The 27,472-nt window shown below is 49.5% G+C and overlaps 1 protein-coding gene across 1 annotated transcript in view; it reads left to right on the top strand.

Moving 5' to 3' along the window:
* dnah2 (dynein, axonemal, heavy chain 2) overlaps nucleotides 1-27,472 on the top strand; it is a 190,939-nt gene that overhangs the window by 146,290 nt on the left and 17,177 nt on the right. The window contains exons 63-74 of the mRNA XM_080181836.1: nucleotides 334-498; nucleotides 2,669-2,794; nucleotides 3,085-3,233; nucleotides 4,459-4,525; nucleotides 12,198-12,348; nucleotides 13,804-13,952; nucleotides 15,410-15,543; nucleotides 16,660-16,804; nucleotides 18,263-18,462; nucleotides 21,515-21,641; nucleotides 23,911-24,097; nucleotides 27,266-27,414. Coding sequence (XP_080037962.1) covers nucleotides 334-498; nucleotides 2,669-2,794; nucleotides 3,085-3,233; nucleotides 4,459-4,525; nucleotides 12,198-12,348; nucleotides 13,804-13,952; nucleotides 15,410-15,543; nucleotides 16,660-16,804; nucleotides 18,263-18,462; nucleotides 21,515-21,641; nucleotides 23,911-24,097; nucleotides 27,266-27,414 — 1,749 coding nt within the window. The remainder of the gene's footprint in view (nucleotides 1-333; nucleotides 499-2,668; nucleotides 2,795-3,084; nucleotides 3,234-4,458; nucleotides 4,526-12,197; nucleotides 12,349-13,803; nucleotides 13,953-15,409; nucleotides 15,544-16,659; nucleotides 16,805-18,262; nucleotides 18,463-21,514; nucleotides 21,642-23,910; nucleotides 24,098-27,265; nucleotides 27,415-27,472) is intronic.

Raw genomic sequence — 27,472 nt, 5'->3', positions numbered from 1 at the left:
AAATTCTGAAGGGAGCCGGAAAGATATTCGTCGAAGATGAGAGAATTTTAGCACTGGCAGGCAGGTTGTAGTTTTCCCTGTGAATTTCACTGCAGCTTTCTCACTGGCTGAGGTTTTCCAGCGCTTTCTGTTTCTAGTTGCAGTTTTCCCTGTGAGTTTCACTGCAGCTTTCTCACTGGCTGAGGTTTTCCAGTGTTGAGTTGCAGTTTTCACTTCTGGTCCTGTTTTGAACACAGTGGTTTGTGAAATGTGCCTGGCTTGGTGGTGGCGGGTGCTTTTTGGGCTCCCAGTGGTTGATTCCAATGCTCTTTACTGTTCCTCCACCCCTCCCAGGTGGCTGAGAAGCTGGATACTCTAAAGAAACTGTACGATGAGAAGCTGGCTCAAAAGGAGGAGCTTCGCAAAAGGTCGGAGGAGATGGAGATCAAAATGGACCGTGCAGCCAAGCTGCTGTCAGGCCTGGCTGCAGAGAAAGTACGCTGGGAAGAGACTGTCAAGGTGAGTGTGCAGGCTGGGGTGGGAGTACGGCGGTGTACAGCAACTGTACAGTGGGGGGAGTGCAGAACCCCCAACAGAACAAATTCCACAGATGAGGGGTTTGACTTATGAAGAGAGAGATTGGGCAATTTAGGCCAACACTCACCGGCGTTCAGAAGGGTGAGAGGAGATCTAATTCCAGCCTAATTCTGGCCTCGGGTCACTGTCTATGTGGAGTCTGCACGTTCTCCACGTGTCTGTGTGAGTTTCCTCTGGGTGCTCCGGTTACCTCCCACGCTCCAAAAATGTGCAGGTTAGGTTGATTGGCCATGCTAAATTAGATAGTCAATATCTTTTCCCAAAGGTAGGGGAGTCTAAAACTAGAGGGCATAGGTTTAAGGTGAGAGGGGAGAGATACAAAAGGGTCCAGTGGGGCAGTTTGTTCATGATGTGGAGTTGCCGGCATTGGACTGGGGTAAACACAGTAAAAAGTCTGACGACATCAGGTTTAAGTCCAACCAATTTATTTGATAGAACTCTCCATTCACCTGACAAAGGGACTAACCCCGAAAGCTAGTGAGTGTACTCTCAAATAAATTGGTTGGACTTAAACCTGGTGTTGTCAGATTTTTTACGCAGTTTGTTCACACAGAGGGTGGTGAGTGTCTGGAACAAGCTGTCAGAGGTATTAGTAGAGATGTGTACAATTTTGTCTTTTAAAAAGCGTTTAGACAGTTACATGGGTAAGATGGGTATAGAGGGATATGGGCCAATTCAGACAATTGGGATTAGCTTAGGGGTTTAAAAAAAGGACGGCAAGGACAAGCTGGGCCAAAGGGCCTATTTCCATGCTGTAAACCTTTATGACTTTATAAATTGACCCTAGTGTCAGGAGGATTAGTTGGGTAAATGTGTGGGGTTACAGGAATAGGGCCTGGGTGGGATTGTGGTCGGCACAGACTTGATGGGCCAAATAGCCTCATTCTGCACTGTAGGAATTCTATGATAATTGAAATGTACAGGACGAGAAAGGGGATTGACAGGGCAGATGTGGAGAGGATGTTTCCTCTTGTGGTACAATCTAGAAGAAGAGATTTTAGCAATAAGGATAAAGGTAGACTAGGATACCATTCAGGGTAGACTATTTAGGACGGAGGTGAGGAGACATTTCTTCACCTGGTGAGCCTGTAGAATTCATTACCACAGGAAGTAGTTGATGCCAAAACATTGAACGTATTCCAGAGGTGGTTGGATATATTGTGTCGGCGTTTGCTTAGCGGTCTTCCAATCAGTCCACCTGCCAGGGAGGAATGAACCTGGAGAAGGTGACAGGGATCAGAGTCAGCTCGCTGGGCAGAAACTCACTGCGGCCTTGGCCTATAGATCCAACAGCTCCCTCTGCAACCTCCTGCTGCTCCTCTGAGGACTGCCAGCGTGTTAAAAATGGGAGCTGCAATCTGTATCACAGGGTCCAGGATTGTCATCAGCACTCCTCCTCCTACTGTGTGTGTGTGTGCCACCTTGTGCTTAGCTGCTGTTCCCACTTCCCTCAGTGGTGGTGCGATTGTTGGATGGAGCATCAGGCTGAAAGCACACCTCTCTGAGAGTTCAGAAGGTTCCACCAACATGAGGTGCATTCCTGGATGGTTAAGGTACCATAAAAACCCCTTCAGTGAGTCAGCCAAGGGCAGCCAGCAATCCCTTTCCCTATCACTGGACATCCAGCAAAGCCCCTGCATCAGGGACTGGAGCTGATAGCATCGATAGAGAATGGTGCAGGGGTCCCGAGGGCAAATTCTGCTGCTAGCATGCAAGCGACTGGGCCATTGTGTGGACAGGCCACAGTATGACCATGTTCAGTTTATAATAACCCGTCATCTCTCTGCTGTTTACCTGATGTTGAAAGTGGAGAGTTGATGAGACAAAAGGGAAGTATTGTCCCTCTTGTATCCAGAATTTATTTGAAGGGACACTATGTCAGGGCCACTTGATGATGTGTCTGATTGCTCCGTCTAGCCAGGGTTGCAATAACACTGAAGGATCTAGCCTGTAGTTAACGAGTATAAAATCTCTCTCTGGAACCTGTGCCACACTGTTTTCTTCACATGCTACATTGCTCGAGTATTCTGTTAACAGCATTATTCATCCTCGCATGGCCAGCTCCAACAGGCCTTTTTCTCTTCCCTGCTAGGGTCTAGAATCGGATATGGGTTACCTGGTTGGAGACTGCCTGCTGGCCTCAGCCTTCCTTTCATACATGGGCCCTTTCCTCTCAAATTATCGGGAGGAGATTGTTGCTGACATCTGGATGAAGGAGGTGAGTGTCAGAGGGTCAGCATCTTGTGTGTTGTATCTGCACGTTTTTACTGACCATCATCACCAGGTTATTACGGTACCCGTGCGCTGAGGTGCACCCTTGTGTTGAGATGCACTGGGTGTGCCTGTGTGCAGGGGTGGGTATGGGGCCCAGGCTGTGTACAGGGCCCAGGCTGTGTACGCTGCCCAGGCTGTGTATAGGGCCAGAGTGCAGCATGAAAGTGTTTGTACCCAGTTTCTTGCCTGGCTGATTGTACTGCCATCAAACTATCTGAATGATATTCCCTACAGGTCAACCAGAGGGCAGTGCCCTACTCCCCAGACTTTGCTTTTGCAAACTTTCTCTCCAATCCCACCACAGTGCGAGACTGGAACATCCAGGGCCTGCCAACGGATGCCTTCTCCACAGAAAATGGAGTCATCGTAACCAGAGGCAACAGGTTCGTTGGATACGCACCAGTGGGAGAGGGCAACAGAGAGAGATATGTAACACCAACAGACCAGACTCAACGAGGACAATTGCACTGTCAGAGGGTCAGCGCTGAGGGAGCACCGCACTGTCAGAGGGTCAGCGCTGAGGGAGCGCCGCACTGTCAGAGGGTCAGCGCTGAGGGAGCGCCGCACTGTCAGAGGGTCAGTGCTGAGGGAGCGCCGCACTGTCAGAGGGTCAGTGCTGAGGGAGGGCCGCGTGGAATGGTAGCACACTGTTGTGAGCCTGCAATTCCCCTTATCACAAAGAGAAATGAGAGTTTGCAAAGTGTGTCAGTGACAGCATTTCCCACTGAGTCACCCTAGGCATCTGCTGCAAATGGTGAGAGACAGCACTAGCAGCAGTGGGTTTAGCATGTCCTTCCTTCACATTTAGAACCTGGGATTAACTCCAGTCCAGACCAGTTCAATAAAAATCTGTGCACTGCCTAAAAATTGGTTCAGCTTCACTCTCAAGGATCAAGTGAATGATAACCTGTGACAGTTTAGAGGGAGCTTTACTCTGTATCTAACCCCGTGCTGTATCTGTCCTGGGAGTGTTTGATGGGGGACAGTGTAGAGGGAGCTTTACTCTGTATCTAACCCCGTGCTGTACCTGTCCTGGGAGTGTTTGATGGGGGACAGTGTAGAGGGAGCTTTACTCTGTATCTAACCCCGTGCTGTATCTGTCCTGGGAGTGTTTGATGGGGGACAGTGTAGAGGGAGCTTTACTCTGTATCTAACCCTGTGCTGTACCTGTCCTGGGAGTGTTTGATGGGGGGACAGTGTAGAGGGAGCTTTACTCTGTATCTAACCCTGTGCTGTACCTGTCCTGGGAGTGTTTGATGGGGGGACAGTGTAGAGGGAGCTTTACTCTGTATCTAACCCTGTGCTGTACCTGTCCTGGGAGTGTTTGATGGGGGACAGTGTGGAGGGAGCTTTACTCTGTATCTAACCCCATGCTGTACCTGTCCTGGGAGTGTTTGATGGGGGGACAGTGTAGAGGGAGCTTTACTCTGATTCAGTGCAATGTACTAGGAAATCTTCTGGCCATCACAATGTTGGGTTTGCATTGTGTGCGAGTTAGTGGAATGCGAGTGAGTTTCTTTGGGTAAAGGGTGTGATTGTAAACAGGAGCTGGAAACTGCTGGAATTGTGTCAGGTGCACACCTTGATGTTTGTCCTTCTCTCCCCCAGGTGGCCTTTGATGGTGGACCCACAGGGTCAGGCTCTGAAGTGGATCAAGAACATGGAGTCCTCAAAGGTACAAGGCTCATAGAAGCTGCAGGCACAATCTGAGCACCAACAGGGGGGAACAAATAAATAAATCCACATAATTTATCGACATGATGGGGCGGCACGGTGACATAGTGGGTTAGCGCTGCTGCCTCACAGCGCCAGGGACCCGGGTTCAATCCCAGCGGCACGGTGACACAGTGTGTTAGCACTGCTGCCTCACAGCGCCAGGGACCCGGGTTCAATCCCAGTGGCACGGTGACACAGTGGGTTAGCGCTGCTGCCTCACAGCGCCAGGGACCCGGGTTCAATCCCAGTGGCACGGTGACACAGTGGGTTAGTGCTGCTGCCTCACAGCGCCAGGGACCCGGGTTCAATCCCAGCGGCACGGTGACACAGTGGGTTAGCGCTGCTGCCTCACAGCGCCAGGGACCCGGGTTCAATCCCAGCGGCACGGTGACACAGTGTGTTAGCACTGCTGCCTCACAGCGCCAGGGACCCGGGTTCAATCCCAGTGGCACGGTGACACAGTGGGTTAGCGCTGCTGCCTCACAGCGCCAGGGACCCGGGTTCAATCCCAGTGGCACGGTGACACAGTGGGTTAGTGCTGCTGCCTCACAGCGCCAGGGACCCGGGTTCAATCCCAGTGGCACGGTGACACAGTGGGTTAGCGCTGCTGCCTCACAGCGCCAGGGACCCGGGTTCAATCCCAGTGGCACGGTGACACAGTGGGCTAGCACTGCTGCCTCACAGCGCCAGGGACCCGGGTTCGATTCCTGGCTTGGGTCACTGTCTGTGCGGAGCCTGCATGTTCTCCCCGTGCCTGCGTGGTTTTCCTCCAGGTGCTCTGGTTTCCTTCCACAGTCTGAAAGACGTGCGGAGTAGGGTGCATTGGCCGTGCTAAATTGTCCCTTAGTGTTGGGGGATTAACAGGGTAAATGCATGGAGTTATGGGAATAAGGCCTGTGTAGGATTGTGGTTGGTGCAGAGTGATGGGCCGAATGGCCTCCCCTTACAGTGTAGGGATTCAATGATTAAAGAACAAAAGAAAAGAAAATTCCAGCACAGGAACAGACCCTTTGGCTCTCCAAGACTGTACCAACCATGCTGCCCAACTGAACTAAAACCTTTCACCCTTCCGGGGACCATATCCCTCTATTCACATCCTATTCATGCATTTGTCCAGATGCCCCTTAAAACTCACGACCGAATCCCTTTCCACTCCCTCCCCCAGCAGTAAGTTCCAGGCACCCACCACCCTCTGTGTAAAAAATCTGCCTCGTACATCTCCTTTAAACCTTGCCCCTCACACCTTAAACCTGTGCCCCCCTAGTAATTGACTCTTCCATCCCGGAGAAAAGGTTCTGACTATCTACTCTGTCCGTGCCCTTCACAATCTTGTAGATTGGCCAAGACAGTGAGGTCAGTAATGCATTGGCGGCAGGGTGAAGGTCATGGTTCCCTGGAAATGGCCAACCTTACAGCAGGCAATATGTGATGACACAGCTAACCCTGAAAGCTTATCTGAATCGCGTGGTCCATCAAACAGTCTGCATAATCCTCCCTCCCTCCCACCACCCCCACCCGCCCCTTCCTCAACATGTGGCGGATGGAACGGCTCACCATTTCCTGGGGTCCCACCGCTATCAACTGGGTTTCCAGTTATTCACACCCTTGGCTGGGGGTCAAGAAAGGGGTGGGGGTGGGTGGTGGTTCTCTCCAGTGGGACTGGAAGATCCCAGCAGTGGGACCAGCTGGCAGGATACAGAATTCCTGAGAGGAACTGCAGCAGTGGCTCCTGGTTAGAACAGCAGAACACAGTGAAGGGAGGATAGTAACCCTGTCCAAAAACCCAGCCTGCACAAACTGAACCACCAGCATCCCGGGCCCAGAAACAGCAGCCTTGATCTCTGTGGCCAAATCACAATGTCCAGTCAATACAGAATAACACAGAACACAGGGCACCTAAAATAAAATCAGAAGACTGCAACTTCTAAAGTTCCCTTCTCAACATCTACTCTGAATGAACCTTCAGCCAGTTAACCATACAGATCCTATACTATCACATTATCAAACATTATTAATGCCTGGATGTTTAATGGGGGACATTGTAGAGGGAGCTTTACTCTGTATCTAACCCCATGCTGTACCTGTCCTGGGAGTGTTTGATGGGGGACATTGTAGAGGGAGGTTTACTCTGTATCTAACCCCATGCTGTACCTGTCCTGGGAGTGTTTGATGGGGGGACAGTGTAGAGGGAGCTTTACTCTGTATCTAACCCCTTGCTATACCTGTCCTGGGAGTGTTTGATGGGGGGACAGTGTAGAGGGAACTCTGCTCTGTACCTGATGTTGTTCCTCAGCAATGCTGGAGCTCAAGACAAGCTGGGAAATAAATGAAATCTTTCACTTTCATTCCTTAAAGAATTTACTTGAGTAAAAAATAGATGAGTGGGTTTGCGTGAGTATGTGTGAGTGAGTTAGTGAGATTGAGCGAGTGTGTGTGAGTGAGTTTGTGAGATTGAGCGAGTGTGTGTGAGTGAGTTTGTGAGATTGAGCGAGTGTGTGTGAGTGAGTTTGTGAGATTGAGCGAGTGTGTGTGAGTGAGTTTGTGAGATTGAGCGAGTGTGTGTGAGTGAGTTTGTGAGATTGAGCGAGTGTGTGTGAGTGAGTTTGTGAGATTGAGCGAGTGTGTGTGAGTGAGTTTGTGAGATTGAGCGAGTGTGTGTGAGCGAGTGTCTGAGATTGAGCGAGTGTGTGTGAGCGAGTGTCTGAGATTGAGCGAGTGTCTGAGATTGAGCGAGTGTGTGTGAGCGAGTGTCTGAGATTGAGCGAGTGTGTGTGGGTGAGTTTGTGAGATTGAGCGAGTGTGTGTGGGTGAGTGTGTGAGATTGAGCGAGTGTGTGTGGGTGAGTGTGTGAGATTGAGCGAGTGTGCGTGGGTGAGTGTGTGAGATTGAGCGAGTGTGCGTGGGTGAGTTTGTGAGATTGAGCGAGTGTGCGTGGGTGAGTTTGTGAGACTGAGCGAGTGTGCGTGGGTGAGTTTGTGAGATTGAGCGAGTGTGTGTGGGTGAGTTTGTGAGATTGAGCGAGTGTGTGTGGGTGAGTTTGTGAGATTGAGCGAGTGTGCGTGGGTGAGTTTGTGAGACTGAGCGAGTGTGCGTGGGTGAGTTTGTGAGATTGAGTGTGTGTGGGTGAGTGTGTGTGGGTGTGTGTGGGTGAGTGAGTGTGTGTGGGTGAGTGAGCGAGTGTGTGTGGGTGAGTGAGCGAGTGTGTGTGGGTGAGTGAGCGAGTGTGTGTGGGTGAGTGAGCGAGTGTGTGTGGGTGAGTGAGCGAGTGTGTGTGGGTGAGTGAGCGAGTGTGTGTGGGTGAGTGAGCGAGTGTGTGTGGGTGAGCGAGTGTGTGTGGGTGAGCTTGAGCGAGTGTGTGTGAGTGAGTGTGCGTGGGTCAGTTTGTGAGATTGAGCGAGTGTGTGTGGGTCAGTTTGTGAGATTGAGCGAGTGTGTGTGAGTGAGTGTGCGTAGGTCAGTTTGTGAGATTGAGCGAGTGTGTGTGAGTTTGTGAGATTGAGCGAGTCTGTGGGTGAGTTTGTGAGATTGAGCGAGTGTGTTTGGGTGAGTTTGTGAGATTGAGCGAGTGTGCGTTGGTGAGTTTGAGCGAGTGTGCGTTGGTGAGTTTGAGCGGGTGTGCGTGGGTGAGTTTGAGCGGGTGTGCGTTGGTGAGTTTGAGCGAGTGTGCGTTGGTGAGTTTGAGCGAGTGTGCGTGGGTGAGTTTGAGCGAGTGTCTGTGGGTGAGTTTGAGCGAGTGTCTGTGGGTGAGTTTGTGAGATTGAGTGTGTATGAGTGAGTTGCTGAGATTAATAATAGTTTGAGTTTGTGAGGTTGAGCGAGTGTGTGGGTGAGTTTGTGAGATTGAGTGAGTGTGTGAGTTTGAGTGAGTGTGTGTGAGTGAGTGTGTGTGGGTGAGTTTGTGAGTTTGAGCGAGTGTGCGTGAGTGAGTTTGTGTGTGTGAGTGAGTTTGTGTGTGTGAGTGAGTTTGTGTGTGTGAGTGAGTTTGTGTGTGTGAGTGAGTTTGTGTGTGTGAGTGAGTTTGTGTGTGTGAGTGAGTGTGCGTGAGTGAGTTTGTGTGTGTGAGTGAGTGTGCGTGGGTGAGTTTGTGAGATTGAGCGAGTGTGCGTGAGTGAGTTTGTGAGTTTGAGCGAGTGTGTGTGAGTGAGTGTGCGTGGGTGAGTTTGTGAGAACGAGTGAGTGAGCGAGTGTGTGTGGGTGAGTTTGTGAGATTGAGCGAGTGTGTGTGTGAGTTTGTGAGAACGAGTGTGTGTGGGTGGGTTTGTGAGATTGAGCGAGTGTGTGTGTGAGAACGAGTGAGTGTGTGTGGGTGAGTTTGTGGGATTGAGCGAGTGTGCGTGGGTGAGTTTGTGAGATTGAGCGAGTGTGTGTGGGTGAGTTTGTGAGATTGTGCGTGGGTGAGTTTGTGCGATTGAGCAAGTGTGCGTGGGTGAGTTTGTGCGATTGAGCAAGTGTGCGTGGGTGAGTTTGTGCGATTGAGCAAGTGTGCGTGGGTGAGTTTGTGCGATTGAGCAAGTGTGCGTGGGTGAGTTTGTGCGATTGAGCAAGTGTGCGTGGGTGAGTTTGTGCGATTGAGCAAGTGTGCGTGGGTGAGTTTGTGCGATTGAGCAAGTGTGCGTGGGTGAGTTTGTGCGATTGAGCAAGTGTGCGTGGGTGAGTTTGTGCGATTGAGCAAGTGTGCATGGGTGAGTGCGATTGAGCAAGTGTGCGTGGGTGAGTTTGTGCGATTGAGCAAGTGTGTGTGGGTGAGTTTGTGAGATTGAGCGAGTGTGTGAGTGAGTTTGTGAGATTGAGCGAGTGTGTGTGGGTGAGTTTGTGAGATTGAGCGAATGTGTGTGGGTGTGTTTGTGAGAACGAGTGTGTGTGGGTGAGTTTGAGATTGAGCGAGTGTGTGTGAGTGAGTGTGTGTGAGTGAGTTTGTGAGATTGAGCGAGTGTGTGGATGAGTTTGTGAGATTGAGTGAGTGTGTGTGGGTGAGTTTGTGAGATTGAGCGAGTGTGTGTGAGTGAGTGTGTGTGGGTGAGTTTGTGAGATTGAGCGAGTGTGTGGGTGAGTTTGTGAGATTGAGCGAGTGTGTGGATGAGTTTGTGAGATTGAGTGAGTGTGTGTGAGTGAGTGTGTGTGGGTGAGTTTGTGAGATTGAGCGAGTGTGTGTGAGTGAGTTTGTGAGATTGAGCGAGTGTCTGTGGGTGAGTTTGTGAGATTGAGTGAGTGTGTGTGGGTGAGTTTGTGAGATTGAGCGAGTGTGTGTGAGTGAGTGTGTGTGGGTGAGTTTGTGAGATTGAGCGAGTGTGTGGATGAGTTTGTGAGATTGAGCGAGTGTGTGTGAGTGAGTGTGTGTGGGTGAGTTTGTGAGATTGAGCGAGTGTGTGTGAGTGAGTTTGTGAGATTGAGCGAGTGTCTGTGGGTGAGTTTGTGAGATTGAGTGAGTGTGTGTGGGTGAGTTTGTGAGATTGAGTGTGCGCGTGTGTGGGTGAATTTGTGAGACTGAGCCAGTGTGTGTGGGTGAGTATGTGAGATTATATTGGTTAGAATTTGTGAGATTGAATGAGTATGTGAGAGTTTGTGAGATTGAGCGAGTGTGTGTGGATGCGTTTGTGAGATAGAGTGAGTTTGTGAGATTAAATGAACATAGAACAGTTCAGCACAGCACAGGCCCTTCGGCTCTCAATGTTGTGCTGTGCTATGCCCGAACCCAAGATCAAGCTATCCCACTCGTTATCATTCTGGTGTGCTCCATGTACCTATCCAATAACCGCTTGAAAGTTGCTAAAGTGTCCCACTCCACGATCACAACAGGAGTGCATTCAACACCCCAACCACACTCTGAATAAAGAACCTACCTCGACATCCCTCCTTTATCTCCCAGCATGAACCTTACAGTTATGTCCCCTCGTAACAGCTACATCCATCAAAGGAGTTTGGGTTTGTGAGGTTGATTGTGTTTGAGTAAGATTGACCTTTGACATGGTACCACATGGTAGGTTGTTGCATAAATCTACGGGATCCAGGGTGAGGTATCTAATTGGATTCAAAATTAGCTTCTTGACCGAAGCCAGAGGGTGGTTGTAGAGAATTGTTTTTCAAACTGGAGGTTTGTGCCCAGTGGTGTGCCTCAGGGATCAGTGCTGGGCCCAGTGTTATTTGTCATTTGATTTGGATGAGAATATAGGAGGCATGGTTAGTAAGTTTGCAGATGACACCAAGGTTGGTGGCACAGTGGACAGTGAAGAAAGTTATCTTCAATTGCAATGGGATCTTGATCAATTGGGCCAGTGGGCTGATGAATGGCAGATGGAGTTTAATTTAGACAAATGTGAGGTGATGCGTTTTCGTAGATTGAACCAGAGCAGGACTTATTATTAATGGTAGGGTGTTGGGGAGAGTTACAGAAAAGAGAGATCTAGGGTTACATCTTCATAGCTCGTTGAAAGTGGAGTCACAGGTGGACAGAGTGGTGAAGAAGACATTCAGCATCCTTGGTTTCATCGGTCAGAACGTTGAATACAGGAGTTGGGACGTCTTGTTGAAGTTGTACAAGACATTGGTAAGGCCACTCTTGGAATATCCTTGTGCAGTTCTGGTCACCCTATTACAGAAAGGATATTATTAAACTAGAAAGAGTGCAGAAAAGATTTACTAGGATGCTACCGGGACTTGATGGATTGAGTTATAAGGAGAGGCTGGATAGACTGGAACTTTTTTCTCTGGAGCGTGGGAAGCTGAGGGGTGATCCTGTAGAGGTCTACAAAATAATGAGGGGCACAGATCAGCTGGACAGTCAATATCTTTTCCCAAAGTTGGGGAGTCTAAAACTAGAGGGCATAGGTTTAAGGTGAGAGGGGAGAGGTACAAATGGGTCCGGAGGGTGGTGAGTGTCTGGAACAAGCTGCCAGGGGTAGTAGCAGAGGCGTGTACAATTTTATCTTTTAGAAAGCATTTAGATAATTATATGAGTACAATGGGTATAGAGGGATATGGGCCAAATGCAGGCAATTGGGACTAGCTTAGGGGTTTTAAAAGAAAAAGGGTGGCGTGGACAGGTTGGGCCAAAGGACCTGTTTCCATGCTGTAAAGCTCTGAGTCTGTGACTCACACTGGGTTTAATGATGTTCAAGCCAGTTGGAAAATCATTTGCAGTATACACCCCCATCTGCTGGCTATTACACAGAGTGCAGCTATAATGAGCTGTATTCATTCTCACCATCATACACTGTCAGAACAACTGAAATCACACTTAGACTGGCAGCTGGAAGGGGCACTGATTAATTGACTGGTCCATGTAGATCCTGTCTACTGCAGCATACTAACCCACTGTCAGCCAGAGTCAATTCTAGCCTCAGGTGATTGTTTGTGTGGAGTCTGCACATTCTCCCCATGTCTGCATGGGTTTTCTCCGGATGCTCTTGTTTCCTCCCTCAGTCCAAAGATGTGTAGCTTCGGTGGATTGGCCATGCCAAATTGCCCCTTAGTGTCCAAAGATATGTGGGTTAAGGGGATTATCGGATAAATATATGGGGTTAAAGGGATGGGGCCTGGTTAAGGGTCGTTGCAGGCTTGATGGGCTCAATGGCCTCCTTCTGCAGTGTAGGGTTTCTATGATTCTAACCTCTTTGTGGTTACTGTTTCCACAGGGGCTGAAACTGATTGATTTCCAGATGACTGATTACATGCGTGTGCTGGAAAAGGGAGTGCAGTTTGGATCTCCTGTCCTACTCCAGAATGTTCAGGAAGATCTGGATCCATCACTCGCCCCTATCCTCAATAAATCCGTCACTAAAGTGGGTAAATGTCCAGATATAGCCAAGACTCACAGAGCAAGGAGACCTGACCAGCTTGGCAAGTGTCCAGGGGCGGCATGGTAGCACAGTGGTTAGCACTGCTGCTTCACAGCTCCAGGGACCAGGGTTCGATTTCCAGCTTGGGTCACTGACTGTGTGGAGATTGCACATTCTCCTGATGTCTGCGTGGGTTTCCTCTGGGTGCTCTGGTTTCCTCCCACACTCCAAAGATGTGCGGGTTAGGTTGATTGGCCGTGCTATAATTGCCCCTGAGATGCGTAGGTTAGAGGGACTAGTGGGTAAATGTTTGGGGCTATGGGGGTAGGGCCTGGGTGGGATTGTGGTCGGTGCAGACTCAATGAGCCAAATGGCCTCTATCTGCACTGTAGGGTTTCTATGATTCTAAGTATGTGGCCAATTCCCAAAGAGCAAGGAGACCTGACCAGCTTGGCAAGGCTTTGAATGGGACCACTCTATAAACTCCAGCACTCAAAGTGTTAAGGAGAGTGAATTGTTACTCAGACTGGATGAGCTGATCTGAAAGTGACTGTCCTCACTGTGAAATGGCTCTGAGTGCACAGGCTGTGTGAGAAATGGCAGCAAAGGTGGGTTCTCAGCTTCCATTACCTGCTGTCTCCCTGCAGTTTAGTCCAGGGGTGATCCGGGGAGAATCCCACTCAAGGTCTAGAGGGACTAAATGGGCAAGGGCAAGGACTCCCCGATCGAGTGGCACCTGGCACAGTGAAACGAGGAGGAGGCGATGGCCTAGTGGTATTATCGCCAGACTATTAATCCAGAACCTCGGCTAATGTTCTGGGGAACCCGGGTTCGAATCCCGACATGGCAGACGGTGGAATTTCAATTCAATAAAAAATATTGGGAATGAAGAATGTACTGTTGATTGTTGGAAAAACCCACCTGGTTCACTAATATCCTTTAGGAAAGGAAATCTGCCGTCCTTACCCTGGTCTGGCTTACGTGTGACTCCAGTGCCACAGCAATGTGGTTGACTCTCAACTGCCCTCCCAAGCAATAAATGCTGGCCCAGCCAGCAATGCCCATGTCACGTGAATGAATTTTTTTTAAAAAAGAGTGTCGGATTGAGATTAGCCGTGAATTGCCTCTCCTGCCGGGGCCAATAGTCCACTGGAACACGGCAGGGACAAGCCCGTGGAACAGCAAATTGGGTAAGGTTGGCAGGCTGAGAGGAATACCACTAGGAAAGAACTGGCAAGAATGTAATTCTTTCTTAAAATAAATAGTGCAACACAGCTCATAAGTTCGTGAATGTACAATGAATCCACTCCGCCATTCGATCATGGCTGATGTGCTCCTCATCCCCGTTTTCCTGCCTTCTCCCCATAACCCTTCAAACCCCATTACCAGTTAAAAATCTATCTAAGTCCTTCACAGGATGCCCATGCAGCTTGCGTTTAATGCTGTTTCTTCCCTCCCACAGCTGGGCGGCTGGTGATGAAGCTGGGAGACAAGGAGATTGAGTACAATAAGGAATTCCGATTCTACATCACGACCAAGTTATCAAATCCACACTACACCCCAGAAATCTCCTCCAAGACCACCATTGTCAATTTTGCTGTCAAAGTGCAGGTTGGTGTTGGCCCCACCGCACAGACTGGGGTGGCGATCCCGGGGTAGGATTGAGCCAGATTGAATTCAAAATATTCAAGCCTCCACAAATCGTGTGGATTGGCCATGCTAAATTGCCCTTTAGTCTCCAAAGGTGTGCAGGTTACGTGGATTAGCCATGCTAAATTGCCCTTGGTGTCCAAAGTGTCCCAAGATGTGCAGGTTAGGTGGATTGGCAATGCTAAATTGCCCCTTAGTCTCCAAAGATGTGTAGGTTAGGTGGATTGGCTGTGCTAAGTTGCATCTTAGTGTCCAAAAATGTGCAGGTTAAGTGGATTGGCCATGCTAAATTGACCCTTAGTGTCAAAGGTGTGTGGTTTACGGGGATTAGCAGCGTAAATATGTAGGTTTACAGGGATAGGGTCTGGATAAGATGCCCTGTCAGAGATCTGGTGCAGTCTCATTGAGCAAAATGGCCACCTCCTGCCCTATAGGGATTACAAAGAACAAAGAACAGTACAGCACAGGAACAGGCCCTTCAGCCCTCCAAGCTTGCACTGATCATGCTGCCCTAAGGAAACAAAATAAAATTCTTCTGCCTTTCTCGGCCCGTATCCCTCTATTCCCTCCCTATTCATGTACCCATCTAAATTCCTCTTAAATGTTGCTAATGTGCCTGCTTCCACCACCTCCCCTGGCAGTGCATTCCAAGTACCCACCACTCTCTATGTAAAAAACTTCCCCTGCACATTTCCCTTTCCTCCTCTCACCTTGAACTTGTGCCCCCTTGTTTTTGACACTTCCACCTGGGGGAAAAAGTCTCTGACTATCCACCCTGTCTGTGCCTCTCACCATTTTGTAGATTCTATCAGATCTCCCCTCAGCCCCCATCTTTCCAGTGAAAACAATCCTAGTTTATTCATTCCCTCCTCATAGCCAACACCCTTGAGACCAGGCAACATCCTGGTGAACCTTCTTTGCACTCTCTCCAAAGCTTCCATGTCCTTCTGGTAGTGCAGTTACCAGAACTGCACACAGTACTCCAAATGTGGCCTCACCAAGATTTTATACACTGCGACATGACTTGCCAACTCTTGTACTCATTCCCCTGGCTGATGTACATGCCTTCTTAATCACCTTGGCCACTGCTGCCTCACAGCACCAGGGACCTGGGTTCAGTTCGATGATTCTATGCACCGACTCTCCGATCCCAGTGTTCTGGCTGCCCATTTTCCCACCCAACAAGCAGCAGTGTGAAATGCCAGCTGTGCCCAAACCACCAGGCTCTAGTGACATAAACCAGCTAATCAGGAATCTGGCCTGAGCCTCATGGTTCAGAGTGACGTGTGCCGGAGAGCAGGAATATTCACCTGGGGAATGTGCTGTGGGAATGATGTGATTGGTGGGGCCAGCGTCCATCATGATGTATTACAGAGTCAGTGGGTTTGTCTAGGTCTGTCTTTCCTCACTCTCTGTAGGGTCTTGAGGCGCAGTTACTGGGCAACGTGGTGAGGAAGGAACGGCCTGAACTAGAGGAGCAGAAAGACTCACTGGTGATGAACATCGCAGCTGGCAAGAAGAAACTTAAAGAGCTTGAGGATGAAATTTTACGGTAAGAGGATGAGTTCGACCCTGAGCAAGGTCCAAAGGTCAAGGAGTCCAGCCAACACGCACTGCGTAGCCCCTGTGATCACACAGGGATGTGTGATCAGTTTGCTGAGTGACACTGCAGCACAGTGGTTAGCCCTACTGCCTCACAGCGCCAGGTACCCAGGTTCGAACTCCGGCTTGGGTCACTGTCTGTGTGGAGTCTGCACCTTCTCCCGTCTGCGTGGGTTTCCTCCGGGTGCTTTGGTTTCCTCCCACAGTGCAAAGATGGGTAGAGTAAGAAGTCTCACAACACCAGCTTAAAGTCCAACCTGATGAAGGGGCAGCACTCCAAAAGCTTGTGATTCCAAATATTCCTGTTGGACCTTAACCTGGTGTTATGAGACTTCTTACTGTGGCCTACCTAGTCCAATGCCGACATCTCCACACCAGTCCAAAGGTGTGCAGGTTAGGTGGATTGGCCATGCTAAATGTATTGGGTTACAAGGAAAGGGTGAGGGAAAGGCCTTCTGTGAGAGAATTGATGCAGGCTTGATGGACTGAATGGCTGTTCTGCACTGTAGGGATTCTATGATTCTAAAGTAAAAGTTTATTCATTATTGTCACAAGTAGGCTTACATTAACACTGCAATGAAGTTTCTGTGAGAATCCCCCAGTCGTCACCCTCCGTCGCTTGTTCAGATCAATGCACCTAACCAGAATGTAGGAGAAAACTGGAACACGTAAGGGAAACCCATGCAGACAAGGGGAGAATGTGCAAACTCCACACAGACAGTGACCCAAACCGGGAATCAAACCCATGCCCCCGGCGCAGTGAGGCAGCAGCGCTAACCACTGTGCTATCCATGAGCCAGGAGGTCACCAGCGAGAGGCTAATTCTCCTGTCAGCCCAGTCGCAGCCTGCATGTGTGGTCTAGGAATGAGCAAATGTCCCCATCCAGTTAAATATCACACCAACAGGAAACTGGTCTAAATTCAGCCTGCAAAGGCAAACACTTCCACCTGTAATCACTCTGAAATTCACGGTGGGAGCATGCTCCAGTTGGGAAGTGGACTTTGGCTGATGTACAGCCGCAATGCTGGATTGCCTCCTTACTCACTCCAATCCCCTTCTCTCCAGGTTGCTGAACGAGGCAACAGGTTCACTACTCGACGATGTACAACTTGTCAATACCTTGCAGACTTCGAAGGTAACTGCCACCGAGGTAGCAGAACAGATAGAGAGTAGTGAGACCACAGAGGTGAAAATCGACTCTGCTCGAGAGGTTAGTATACACACACACACACACACACACACCCCCCCCCCCCAACTGAACTCAGCCCCACCCCGTATGTGCATCGACAACAGCTACAGGCATCATTGGGAAGAGGGAAGTGAGTGAATGCTCATCAAGCCTCCTCAGGCAGCACCTTTCAAGCTCACCACCACTGCCATCTAGAAGGCCAAGGGGCTGCAGATACCCGGGAACACCACCACTTGCATGTTCCCCTCCGAGTCATTCACCATTCCTTCACTGCCACCAGGGTCAAAATTCTCCCTAATGGCACTGTTGGAGAGCTGGTGCAGACTCAATGGGCAGAATGGCCTCCTTCTGCCCAGTAGGGGTTACAAAGAAAGCTACAGCCCTTCGGCCCTCCAAGCCCATGCTGATCATGATGCCCGAACTAAGCTAAAAAAGAAACCTTTTGCCCGTACTCGGTCAGTGTCCTCTATTCATAGAAACATTACAGCACAGTACAGGCCCTTCGGCCCTCGATGTTGTGCTGAGCTATGTCCAAACCCAAGATCAAGCTATCCCACTCCCTACATGCCTATCCGACAACCGCTTGAAAGTTCCTAAAGTGTCCGACTCCACTATTCCCTAGAATAGAGTTGTGGCCTACACCATATGGACTGCAATGATTCAAGAATGCAACTCACCAGCACCTTCTCAAGGGGTCAATATCTCAATGATATTATTAAACTAGAGAGAGTGCAGGAATGATTTACTAGGATGCTACTGGGACTTAGTGGATTGAGTTATAAGGAGAGGCTGGATAGACCGGGACTTTTTCTCTGGAGAGTAGGAGGCTGAGGGGTGAACTTATACAGGTCTATAAAATAATGAGGGACACAGATCAGCTAGACAGTCAACATCTTTTCCCAAAGGTAGGGGAGTCTACAACTAGAGGGCACAGGGGTTTAAGGTGAGAGGGGAGAGATACAAAAATGTCTAGAGGGGCAGTTTTTTTCACAGAGGGTGGTGAGTGTCCAGAACAAGCTGCCAGAGGTAGTAGTAAGGCAGGTACAATTTTGTCTTTTAAAAAGCTTTTAGGCAGTTACATGGGTAAGATGGATATAGAGAGATGTGGACCAAATGCGGGCAGTTGGGATTAGCTTAGTGGTTAAAAGCTAGGCAGCATGGACAAGTTGGGCCAAAGGGCCTGTTTCCCTGCTGTAAACCTTGATGACTCTAATTATGGATGGGTAATGAATGCTGGGCCGAGCCAGCAATACCCACATCCCTTCAATTATTAAACCAAGAGGCAATAGGGTCATAGTCATAGAGTTTTACAGCACAGAAAGAGGCCCTGTTTGTGCTGGCCACCAGCCACCTCATACCATTTACCAGCAGTCTGAGACTGAGTGCAAATGGGGTAGATCACCAATAACAGAGGGTTCTTTGGCATGGGTCAGCTTGAATCACTGTTAAACGTCACCCCGTATATTTGTTTAACCTCAGGGATACCGTTCGTGCGCTGAGCGAGCTTCCATCCTCTTCTTTGTCCTGAACGACATGGGCAAGATTGACCCCATGTACCAGTTTGCATTGGACGCCTACATCGACCTCTTCAATCTCAGTATCGAGAAAAGCAAACGCAGCCCCAAGCTTCAGGAGCGGATCACCAACCTCAACGAATATCATACCTACGCTGTGTACAGGTACCCGGCCAGCGCACACCTACACTGTGTACAGGTACCCGGCCAGCGCACACCTACACTGTGTACAGGTACCCGGCCAGCCCACACCTACGCTGTGTACAGGTACCCGGCCAGCCCACACCTACGCTGTGTACAGGTACCCGGCCAGCCCACACCTACGTTGTGTACAGGTACCCGGCCAGCCCACACCTACGCTGTGTACAGGTACCCGGCCAGCCCACACCTACGCTGTGTACAGGTACCCGGCCAGCCCACACCTACGCTGTGTACAGGTACCCGGCCAGCCCACACCTACGCTGTGTACAGGTACCCGGCCAGCCCACACCTACGCTGTGTACAGGTACCCGGCCAGCCCACACCTACGCTGTGTACAGGTACCCGGCCAGCCCACACCTACGCTGTGTACAGGTACCCGGCCAGCCCACACCTACGCTGTGTACAGGTACCCGGCCAGCCCACACCTACGCTGTGTACAGGTACCCGGCCAGCCCACACCTACGCTGTGTACAGGTACCCGGCCAGCGCACACTCCGTCCAGTGCGGGTTCCGGGTCAAGCAGTATGATACCGCCAGAGTAGAATGCGCTCGGCTCATCCACTGCCACTCCTGTTGGAACACACACCATCAGCTTCACTGGATAAAACATATTGCCTGTTTGAAAAGTGAGCACTGATCAGCCCAACATGACGTGGTGTTCACCTGCACCCAGGAGGAATGTTCCTGATAGTGGGGGAGTCCAGAACTAGGGGGTCAGAGTTTGAGGATAAGGGGTAAACCTTTTAGAACTGAGGTGAGGGTAAATTTCTTCACCCAGAGGGTGGTGAATGTGTGAAATTCACTCCCACAGAAAGTAGTTGAGGTCAAAATGTTGTGTGGTTTCAGGAAGAAATTAGATATCGCTCTTCGGGCTAAAGGGATCGAGGGATACGGAGGGAAGGGGAAAATCAGGATAATGAATTCAGTGGTCAGCCATGATCAAAATAGGATCGAAGTCCTGCTCCTGCTTCTAGTTTCTATGGACTGAGCTGGAGGAGTAAAGTTTATTTATTAGTCACAAGTAAGGCTTACATAAAGTGTTAGTGTGGATAGAGGATTGGCTATCTAACATGAAGCAGAGAGTTGGAATAAATGGGTGCTTTTCTGGTTGGCAGTTGGTGACTAATGGAGTGCCGCAGGGATCGGTGCTGGGGCCTCAACTGTTTACCATATACATAGACGATCTGGAGGAGGGGGCTGAGTGTAGGGTAACAAAATTTGCTGATGACATGAAGATGAGTGGAAAAGCGAATCGCGTGGAGGGCGCAGAAAGTCTGCAGAGAGATTTGGATAGGCTGAGTGAGTGGACGAGGACCTGGCAGATGGAGTACAGCGTTAACAAATGTGAGGTTATCCACTTTGGAAGGAATAATAGTAGGAGGGATTATTATTTAAAGGGCGAAAAGCTGCAGCATGCTACGGTGCAGAGGGACCTGGGGGTCCTTGTGCACGAATCGCAAAAACCCAGTCTGCAGGTGCAGCAGGTGATCAAGAAGGCGAATGGAATGTTGGCCTTTATAGCGAGGGGGATAGAATATAAAAGCAGGGAGGTCTTGCTGCAACTGTACTGGGCACTGGTGAGGCCGCAACTGGAGTACTGTGTGCAGTTTTGGTCCCCTTATTTGTGAAAGGATATATTGGCCTTGGAGGGAGTGCAGAGAAAGTTCACCAGGTTGATACCGGAGATAAGGGGGGTTAGCTTATGAGGAGAGATTGAGTAGATTGGGCCTGTTCTTGTTGGAGTTTAGAAGGCTGAGGGGGGAATCTTATAGAGACGTATAAGATAATGAAGGGGATAGATAGAGTAGAAATAGAGAGATTCTTTCCACTTAGAAAGGAAACCAGAACTAGAGAGCACAGCCTCAAAATAAGGAGGGGTCAGCTTAGATCACAGTTGAGGAGGAACTTCTTCACTCAAAGGGTGGTGAATCTCTGGAATTCTCTGCCCATTGAAGTGGTGGAGGCTACCTCGTTGAATATGTTTAAGTCACAGGTAGATAGATTTCTGATAGACAAGGAAATTAAGGGTTATGGGGAGAAAGCGGGAAAGTGGAACTGATCGACTTCAGATCAGCCATGATCTTATTGAATGGCGGGGCAGGCTCAAAGGGCTAGATGGCCTACTCCTGCTGTTATTTCTTACGTTCTTACTAACACTGCAATGAAGTTACTGTGAAATTCCCCTAGTCGCCACACTCCAGTGCCTGTTTGGGTCAACACACCCTAACCTGCACATCTTTGGACTGAGAGAGGAAACTGGATCACCCAGAGGAAACCCATGCAGACACGGGGAGAACGTGCAGACTCCACACAGACAGTGACCCAAGCTGGGAATTGAACCCAGGTCCCTGGCGCTGTGAGGCAGCAGTGCTAACCCACTGTGCCACCCCGTCAAAGGTTTGAAGGCTACTCCTATGTTCCTATGGACTGTGAGCTGGAGGAGAAGGGGAAGATGGATTTGGAGTCGAGAGCAGGTCTGAAAGATGTGTAAAAACCTTTATCAAGACTCCAGAAACCAGGGAGGGGGCAAGATGGAGGGGGTATAGGCATGGGGCTGAAAGCATGGCTGCACTGGGTGGATTTAAATGTAGAGGGAAGAAGGAAGAGTCCAGTACCTGTGGGGGTGGGGTGGGGGGGGGGGGGGGGGGGGAGAGGAATCAGGATATTAAATTTGATGATTATCCATAATCACAATGAATGGCGGAGCAGACTGGAAGGGCCAAATGGCCTTCTCCTGCTGTTAGTTTCTATGCTGGACCATGCTGGAAGACCATGCGATTTCAGTCCAGTCTCCTGTAACCAGCAGTGGGCTCATTGCTGACATAAATGTGACCAAGGTTATTCCGTATCCTATTGCCTATAACCCATTAAACTGTAACCCCGTCGTAATCGATCTCCGTTTCTTCCTCTAAGATCTGTGTTTGATGACCAATACAACCTCCTCCTCACCAGGTTAGCAGTGGGAGTGTTTAAATTGCCTCAGTGGGGTGAAACCTGATCCACTTCTCACTCCTAGGTACACGTGCCGAGGGCTCTTTGAGCGACACAAGCTGCTTTTCAGCTTCCAGATGTGCATCAAAATCCTGGAGGTCGCTGGCAAGCTCAACATGGATGAGTACAACTTCTTCCTGCGTGGGGGTGTGGTGAGTGTGAGGGAGGGGCTGGCAGAGCAGTGAATGTGTACCAGGGGCTGAGAGTACCAGACATTGTGTGGTGTGTACCAGCAAGAAGGTGGCAAGCGTACCAATGCAGTGTGTACCAGTGAGAATACAGTGAGTGTACCAGCGTCTGTGTGGTGTGTACCAGTGAGGATGCAGTGAATATACCAGTGTCTGTGTGTGGTGTCCTAGTGAGGATGCAGTGAGTGTACCAGTGTCTGTGTGATGTGCACCAGTGAGAATACAGTGAGTGTACCAGTGTGGATGCAGTGAATGTACCAGTGTGGATGCAGTGAATGTACCAGTGTTTTTGTGTTGTGTACCAGTGAGGATACAGTGAGTGTACCTGTGTCTGTGTGGCACCTCTAGATTTTAATGCAGTGAGGGCGTGGGGAGGAGTGGTCTGTCGATGGAGGATTTGAGCTTATGAAGAAGGGATAGAAGTGGAAAGTTTAGATTGGATACTGGCTTCCATCATGTTAATAAACATCACCGACCTGAATTTATATAGCACCTCTTTTGCAGTAAGACACCTCAAAGTGATTGTCAAACAAAACCTCATAACAAGCCCAAAGGGGAAATTGGGACAGGTGACACTAGGGTGTTAAAACATTAGACTTTCAGGAACAACTAAAGTGAGGCGAGAGAGAGTCATTTAAATTATGGAGAGAGGTTGAATAGGTTTGGGTTATTTTCTCTGGAGCAGAGAAGACTCAGGGGCAACCTGATTGAGGTGTTCAAGATTATGAAGGGCATGGACAGGGTGGATAAGAACATAGAACAGTACAGCACAGTACAGGCCCTTTTGCCCTCGGTGTTGTGCCGAGCTATATCCAAACCCAAGATTAAGCTATCCCACTCCCTGTCATTTCTGGAGTGCTCCATGTGCCGATCCAATAACCGCTTGAAAGTTCCTAAAGTGTCCAACTCCACTATCATGGCAGGCAGTCTATTCCACACCCCAACCACTCTCTGAGTAAAGAATCTACCTGGGACATCCCTCCGATGTCTCCTACTATCAACCTTAAAGTTATGCCCCCTAGTAACAGCTACATCCATCCAAGGAAATAGTCTCTGCACGCTCTATCTATCCCCCCCACCCCACGCCTCTCATCCTCCTCCACTCCGAAGAGAAAAGCCCCAGCTCCCTCAACCTTTCCTCATAAGACCCCTCCAAACCAGGCAGCATCCTGGTACATCTCCTCTGCACTCTCTCCAATGCTTCCACATCCTTCTTATAATGAGGTGATCAGAACTGAACATAGTATCCCAAATGTGGTCTCACCAACGCCCTGTATAGCTGCAGCATAAAAAGCAAATAAGAAGCAAGAAAGGTTCTTGATTGATTAGGGGATCAAATGTTATGGGGAAAAGGCAGGAGAATGGGGTTGAACATAAGAACATAAGAAATAGGAGCAGGAGTAGGCCATCTAGCCCTTCGAGCCTGCCCCGCCATTCAATAAGATCATGGCTGATCTGTCGTGGCTCAGTTCCACATTCCCGCCTTGAGAATCATATCAGACTCGATGGGCCTAATGGCCTAATTCTGCTCCAGTATCTTATGGTCTTATGGCCTTAGTTGAAGGGTCAGTCATGAGGGGACATAGGTTCAGTGTGACGGGCAGGAGATTTATGGCGGTGTGAGGAAAATCTTTTTTCACCAAGAGGGTGGTGAGGGTCTGGAATGCACTGCCTGGGAGGGTGGTGGAGGTGGGATGCCTCACATCCTTTAACAAGTACCTGGATGACCACTTGGCACATCAGGGCTATGGGCCAAGTGAGGGTAAATGGGATTTGGTGGGAGTTCAGGTGTTTCTCACATGTCAGTGCGGACTTGATGGCTGAAGGCCCTCTTTTGCACTGTATTATTCTTTGATTAATCGAATTCCAGAGCCCTGAAATGATTAAAAATGGGGATACGAAAGAGGCCAGGGAATTTGCTGGGTCGGGGGGTTGCAGGGAAAATGTTGGAGGGAGGAGGGGGGTCAGGAGGGGATGGGGCAGCCCTGGAGGGATTTGAAAGCAGTTAGATGGGAGGCAGGGTCTGACCGTGATTGACCAGAATGAGATTACAGGGGGAGAGGTGAGAGATAAGCAGTTTGATTTGTGTTCAGTCTAATACTGTGGATGTGAGGAACTTTGAGGAACATCTCCCGCTCTGGAGATGGCTCTGGGCCTTACAGAGAGTGGGATGTTGCTTATTGAAAGGTTCTTTCTAGTGCTGACATGTTGCTTGTTTCCCTGCCTCGGACAGGTGTTAGATAGAGAAGAGCAGATGGACAACCCCTGTCCTGGTTGGCTTGCAGATATCAACTGGGACAACATCACGGAGCTCGATAAATTGACGAACTTTCATGGAATTATGAATTCCTTTGAACAGTATCCTAAAGATTGGCATGCCTGGTACACCAACGCTGAGCCAGAAACGGCAGTGCTACCAGGTGAGTGTCCTCAGAGCTGCCTGGGCATAGGCTCTTACAGAGCGCCCTCTTCGCTGGCCTCGAGGACAAGGCCACTGCAACCACTGTGACCATACTGTGCCTTTGGGAAATGCATTTGTGTCACATTTCTTGTGCAGGATGTGTTTTAGCAGTCAGTTCTATTAGCTGTTGCAGCTTTATCTGTAACAGGCGGCCCTATTGTTACTGCAACAGCGTAATTGATCTGAATTGCTACTTTTTTGTGTTAATGGAGACGAATGCAGTTCTGTTATTCTGGTATTTTCCCCTGGGCAGGACGAGGTTTACACAGAAACCAAGTCACTTGCTGCTTGGAATTGTTAGAGAGAAGCACCTCACTTTCTCTCTCTGGATCTGAACACTGGGATCTGCCAGAAAGTAAAGTCTGTCTCTGACGTTCTACTGCTGGAAGATAAATCTTTCTCTGGAGGCTGCTGTGTGGGAGTCAGAAGACAGATGTCTTTCTGTATCTATCCAGAGGGGTTAAAATGCTGGAAAGTAACACCCACATGAAGCAAATGTTTTGTGCTAACTGATTCTGAAGAAGGATTTATGTCTGTGGGAATACTGCTTACATTGGAACTATAGAGATAACTAGCAGTAAAGTATTTCAAGTTTTGCTAATTCTTTTTGTTATATTCTGTCTGTGTTCTTAAAGAAAGTTTGTTTTAGTAAAAGCTCCCTAGCGGGTCAGCCGAATCACACCTGGAGTGAAACACCTCCTGCTCACACCAGTGCTAAAATCAAAAACAGCACAGTAGTACAGCAGTTAGACTGCTGCCTCACAGCGCCAGGGACCCGGGTTCAATCCCAGCGGCACGGTGACACAGTGGGTTAGCGCTGCTGCCTCACAGCGCCAGGGACCCGGGTTCAATCCCAGCGGCACGGTGACACAGTGGGTTAGCGCTGCTGCCTCACAGGACCTGGGTTTGATTCCCGGCTTGGGTCACTGTCTGTGTGGAGTCTGCACATTCTCCCTGTGTCTGTGTGGGTTTCCTCCGAGTACTCTGGTTTCCTCCCACAGTCCAAAAGCCACCTTGGTGAGGAACTGAATTCTCCCAGAGTGTACCCGAACAAGTGCTGGAGTGTGGCGACTGTGGGATTTTCACAGTAACTTCATTGCAGTGTTAATGTAAAATGACTTGTGACACTGATAGATAAACTTTAAACTGATCTATACTCCCAGTCTCTCTCAACATTCCCAGTGACTAACTCCGATTGTTTATATCCAAGTCAGCCCCTGTCTTGTATTTCTGGGGTGTTTTTTCCCAGATGTATGCAGGCCAGTTAGTGTATCAATCAACTTTATCTTTCCTTCAGTGTGACCTTTCCCGTTAGATGGTTCTGTACCACAAACCCTGCTCAGAATGGTTCCTCCATTAATGACCCCCCAATCCCTCCAGTGACAGTCCCCAAACTCTGATCACCTTTATTTCCCCAGCCCACCTTGCCTCAGTGACCTCTCCCAGTCCAACAGCCTTTGCAGAGTCGGAAAATGCAGAACAGCGCTGCACAGGAACAGACCCTTAAGCCCATTACAGAACAGGAACAGGCCCTTTGACCCATTACAGAACAGGAACAGGCCCGTCAGCCCATTACAGCACAGGAACAGACCCTTCAGCCCATTACAGCATAGAAACAGGACCTTTGGCCCATGACAGCACAGGAACAGGCCCTTTGGCCCTTTATAGCTCAGGAACAGGCTTCAGCCCGTTACAGCAGAGGAACAGGCTTCGGCACATTACAGCACGGGAACAGACCCTTCGGCCCATTACAGCACTGGAACAGGCTCTTTGGCCCATTACAGCACAGGAATAGGCCCTTCAGCCCATTAGAGGACAGGAACAGGCCCTTCGCCCACAATATTGTGCTGAACATGACACCAAACTCATCCCTTCTGCCTGCCCTTGCTGCATATCCCTTTGTTCTTTGCATATTCATGTGCTTAGCTAAAAGCCCTTTAAACGTCACTATCATACCTGCCTGCACCACCAGCCCTGGCAGCACGTTCCAAACATCTACCACTCTCTGTAAAGAACTCAACCTCACATCTCCTTTGAACTTTCCCCCTCTCATTTTAAGCGCGTGCTCCCCAGTATTAGACATTTCAACTCTGGGGGAAAGATTCTGACTGTCAACCCTCGCTACACCTCTCATCTTGTTATAAAAGCAGGGGGTGACAGTGGCTGGTTCTGCCCAGTAGAGTGTGTAAGTGAGAGGGCGAGGCTCTGTCAGATGGAGTACATTGTTAGTAAATGTGAGGTCATTCATTTTGGTAGGAATAACAGCAAAATGAACCATTATTTAAATGGTAAAAAAATTGCAGCATGCTGCTGTGCAGAGGGACCTGGGTGTCCTTGTGCAGAAATCTCAAGGAGTTGGTTTGCAGGTACAGCAGGTAATTAAGAAGCAAATGGAATTTTGCCCTTCATTGCTAGAGGGATGGAGTTTAAAAACAGCGAGGTTATGTTGCAGCTGTATAAGATGCTGGTGAGGCCACACCTGGAGTACTGTGTACAGTTACTTGAGGAAGGATATACTGGCACTGGAGGGGGAGCAGAGGAGATTCACTCGGTTGAGTCCAGAGTTGAGAGGGTTGACTTATGAGGAGAGACTGAGTAGACTGGGACTATACTCATTGGAATTCAGAAGAATGAGGGGAGATCTTACAGAAACACATTAAGATTATGAGGGAATAGATCAGATAGAAGCAGGGAAGTTGTTTCCACTGCGGGTGAAACTAGAACTAGGGGGCACGGCCTCAAAATAAAGGGAAGCAGATTTAGGACTGAGTTGAGGAGGAACTTCTTCACACAAAGGGTTGTGAATCTGTGGAATTCCCTGCCCAGTGAAGCAGTTGAGGGTCCCTCATTGAATGTTTTTAAGGCAAGTATAGATAGATTTTTGAACAGTAAAGGAATTAAGGGTTATGGTGAGTGGGCGGGTAAGTGGAGCTGAGTCCACGAAAAGATCAGCCATGATCTTATTGAATGGTGGAGCAGGCTCGAGGGGCCGAATGGCCTACTCCTGCTCCTAGTTCTGATGTTCTTATGTAAAAGCAGGGGGTGACAGTGGCTGGCTCTGCCCAGCAGAGGCAGCTGCAGCTTCTGCTGCTGGTTCTAATCCCCCTTTCTCTGCGTTTGTCTTTAGTGGAATGGGATAACACCTGCAACGAGCTGCAGCGCATGCTGATTGTACGCTCCCTGCGACAGGACCGCATCGCATTCTGCGTCACCTCATTCATCGTCAACAACCTAGGCTCCAAGTTTGTGGAGCCGCCAGTGCTGGATATGAAATCGGTCAGTGAGTAATGGGGGTGCCAAACACTGAGATCACTGCAGGCCGTCTGCCCGGAAA

Source organism: Carcharhinus amblyrhynchos, unplaced genomic scaffold (assembly GCF_965287045.1).
Source record: "Carcharhinus amblyrhynchos unplaced genomic scaffold, sCarAmb.v2.hapA scaffold_43, whole genome shotgun sequence".
NCBI lineage: Eukaryota > Metazoa > Chordata > Chondrichthyes > Carcharhiniformes > Carcharhinidae > Carcharhinus > Carcharhinus amblyrhynchos.
Note: the sequence above shows the minus strand (reverse complement) of the source record. Positions and strands in the feature narration are given on the sequence as shown.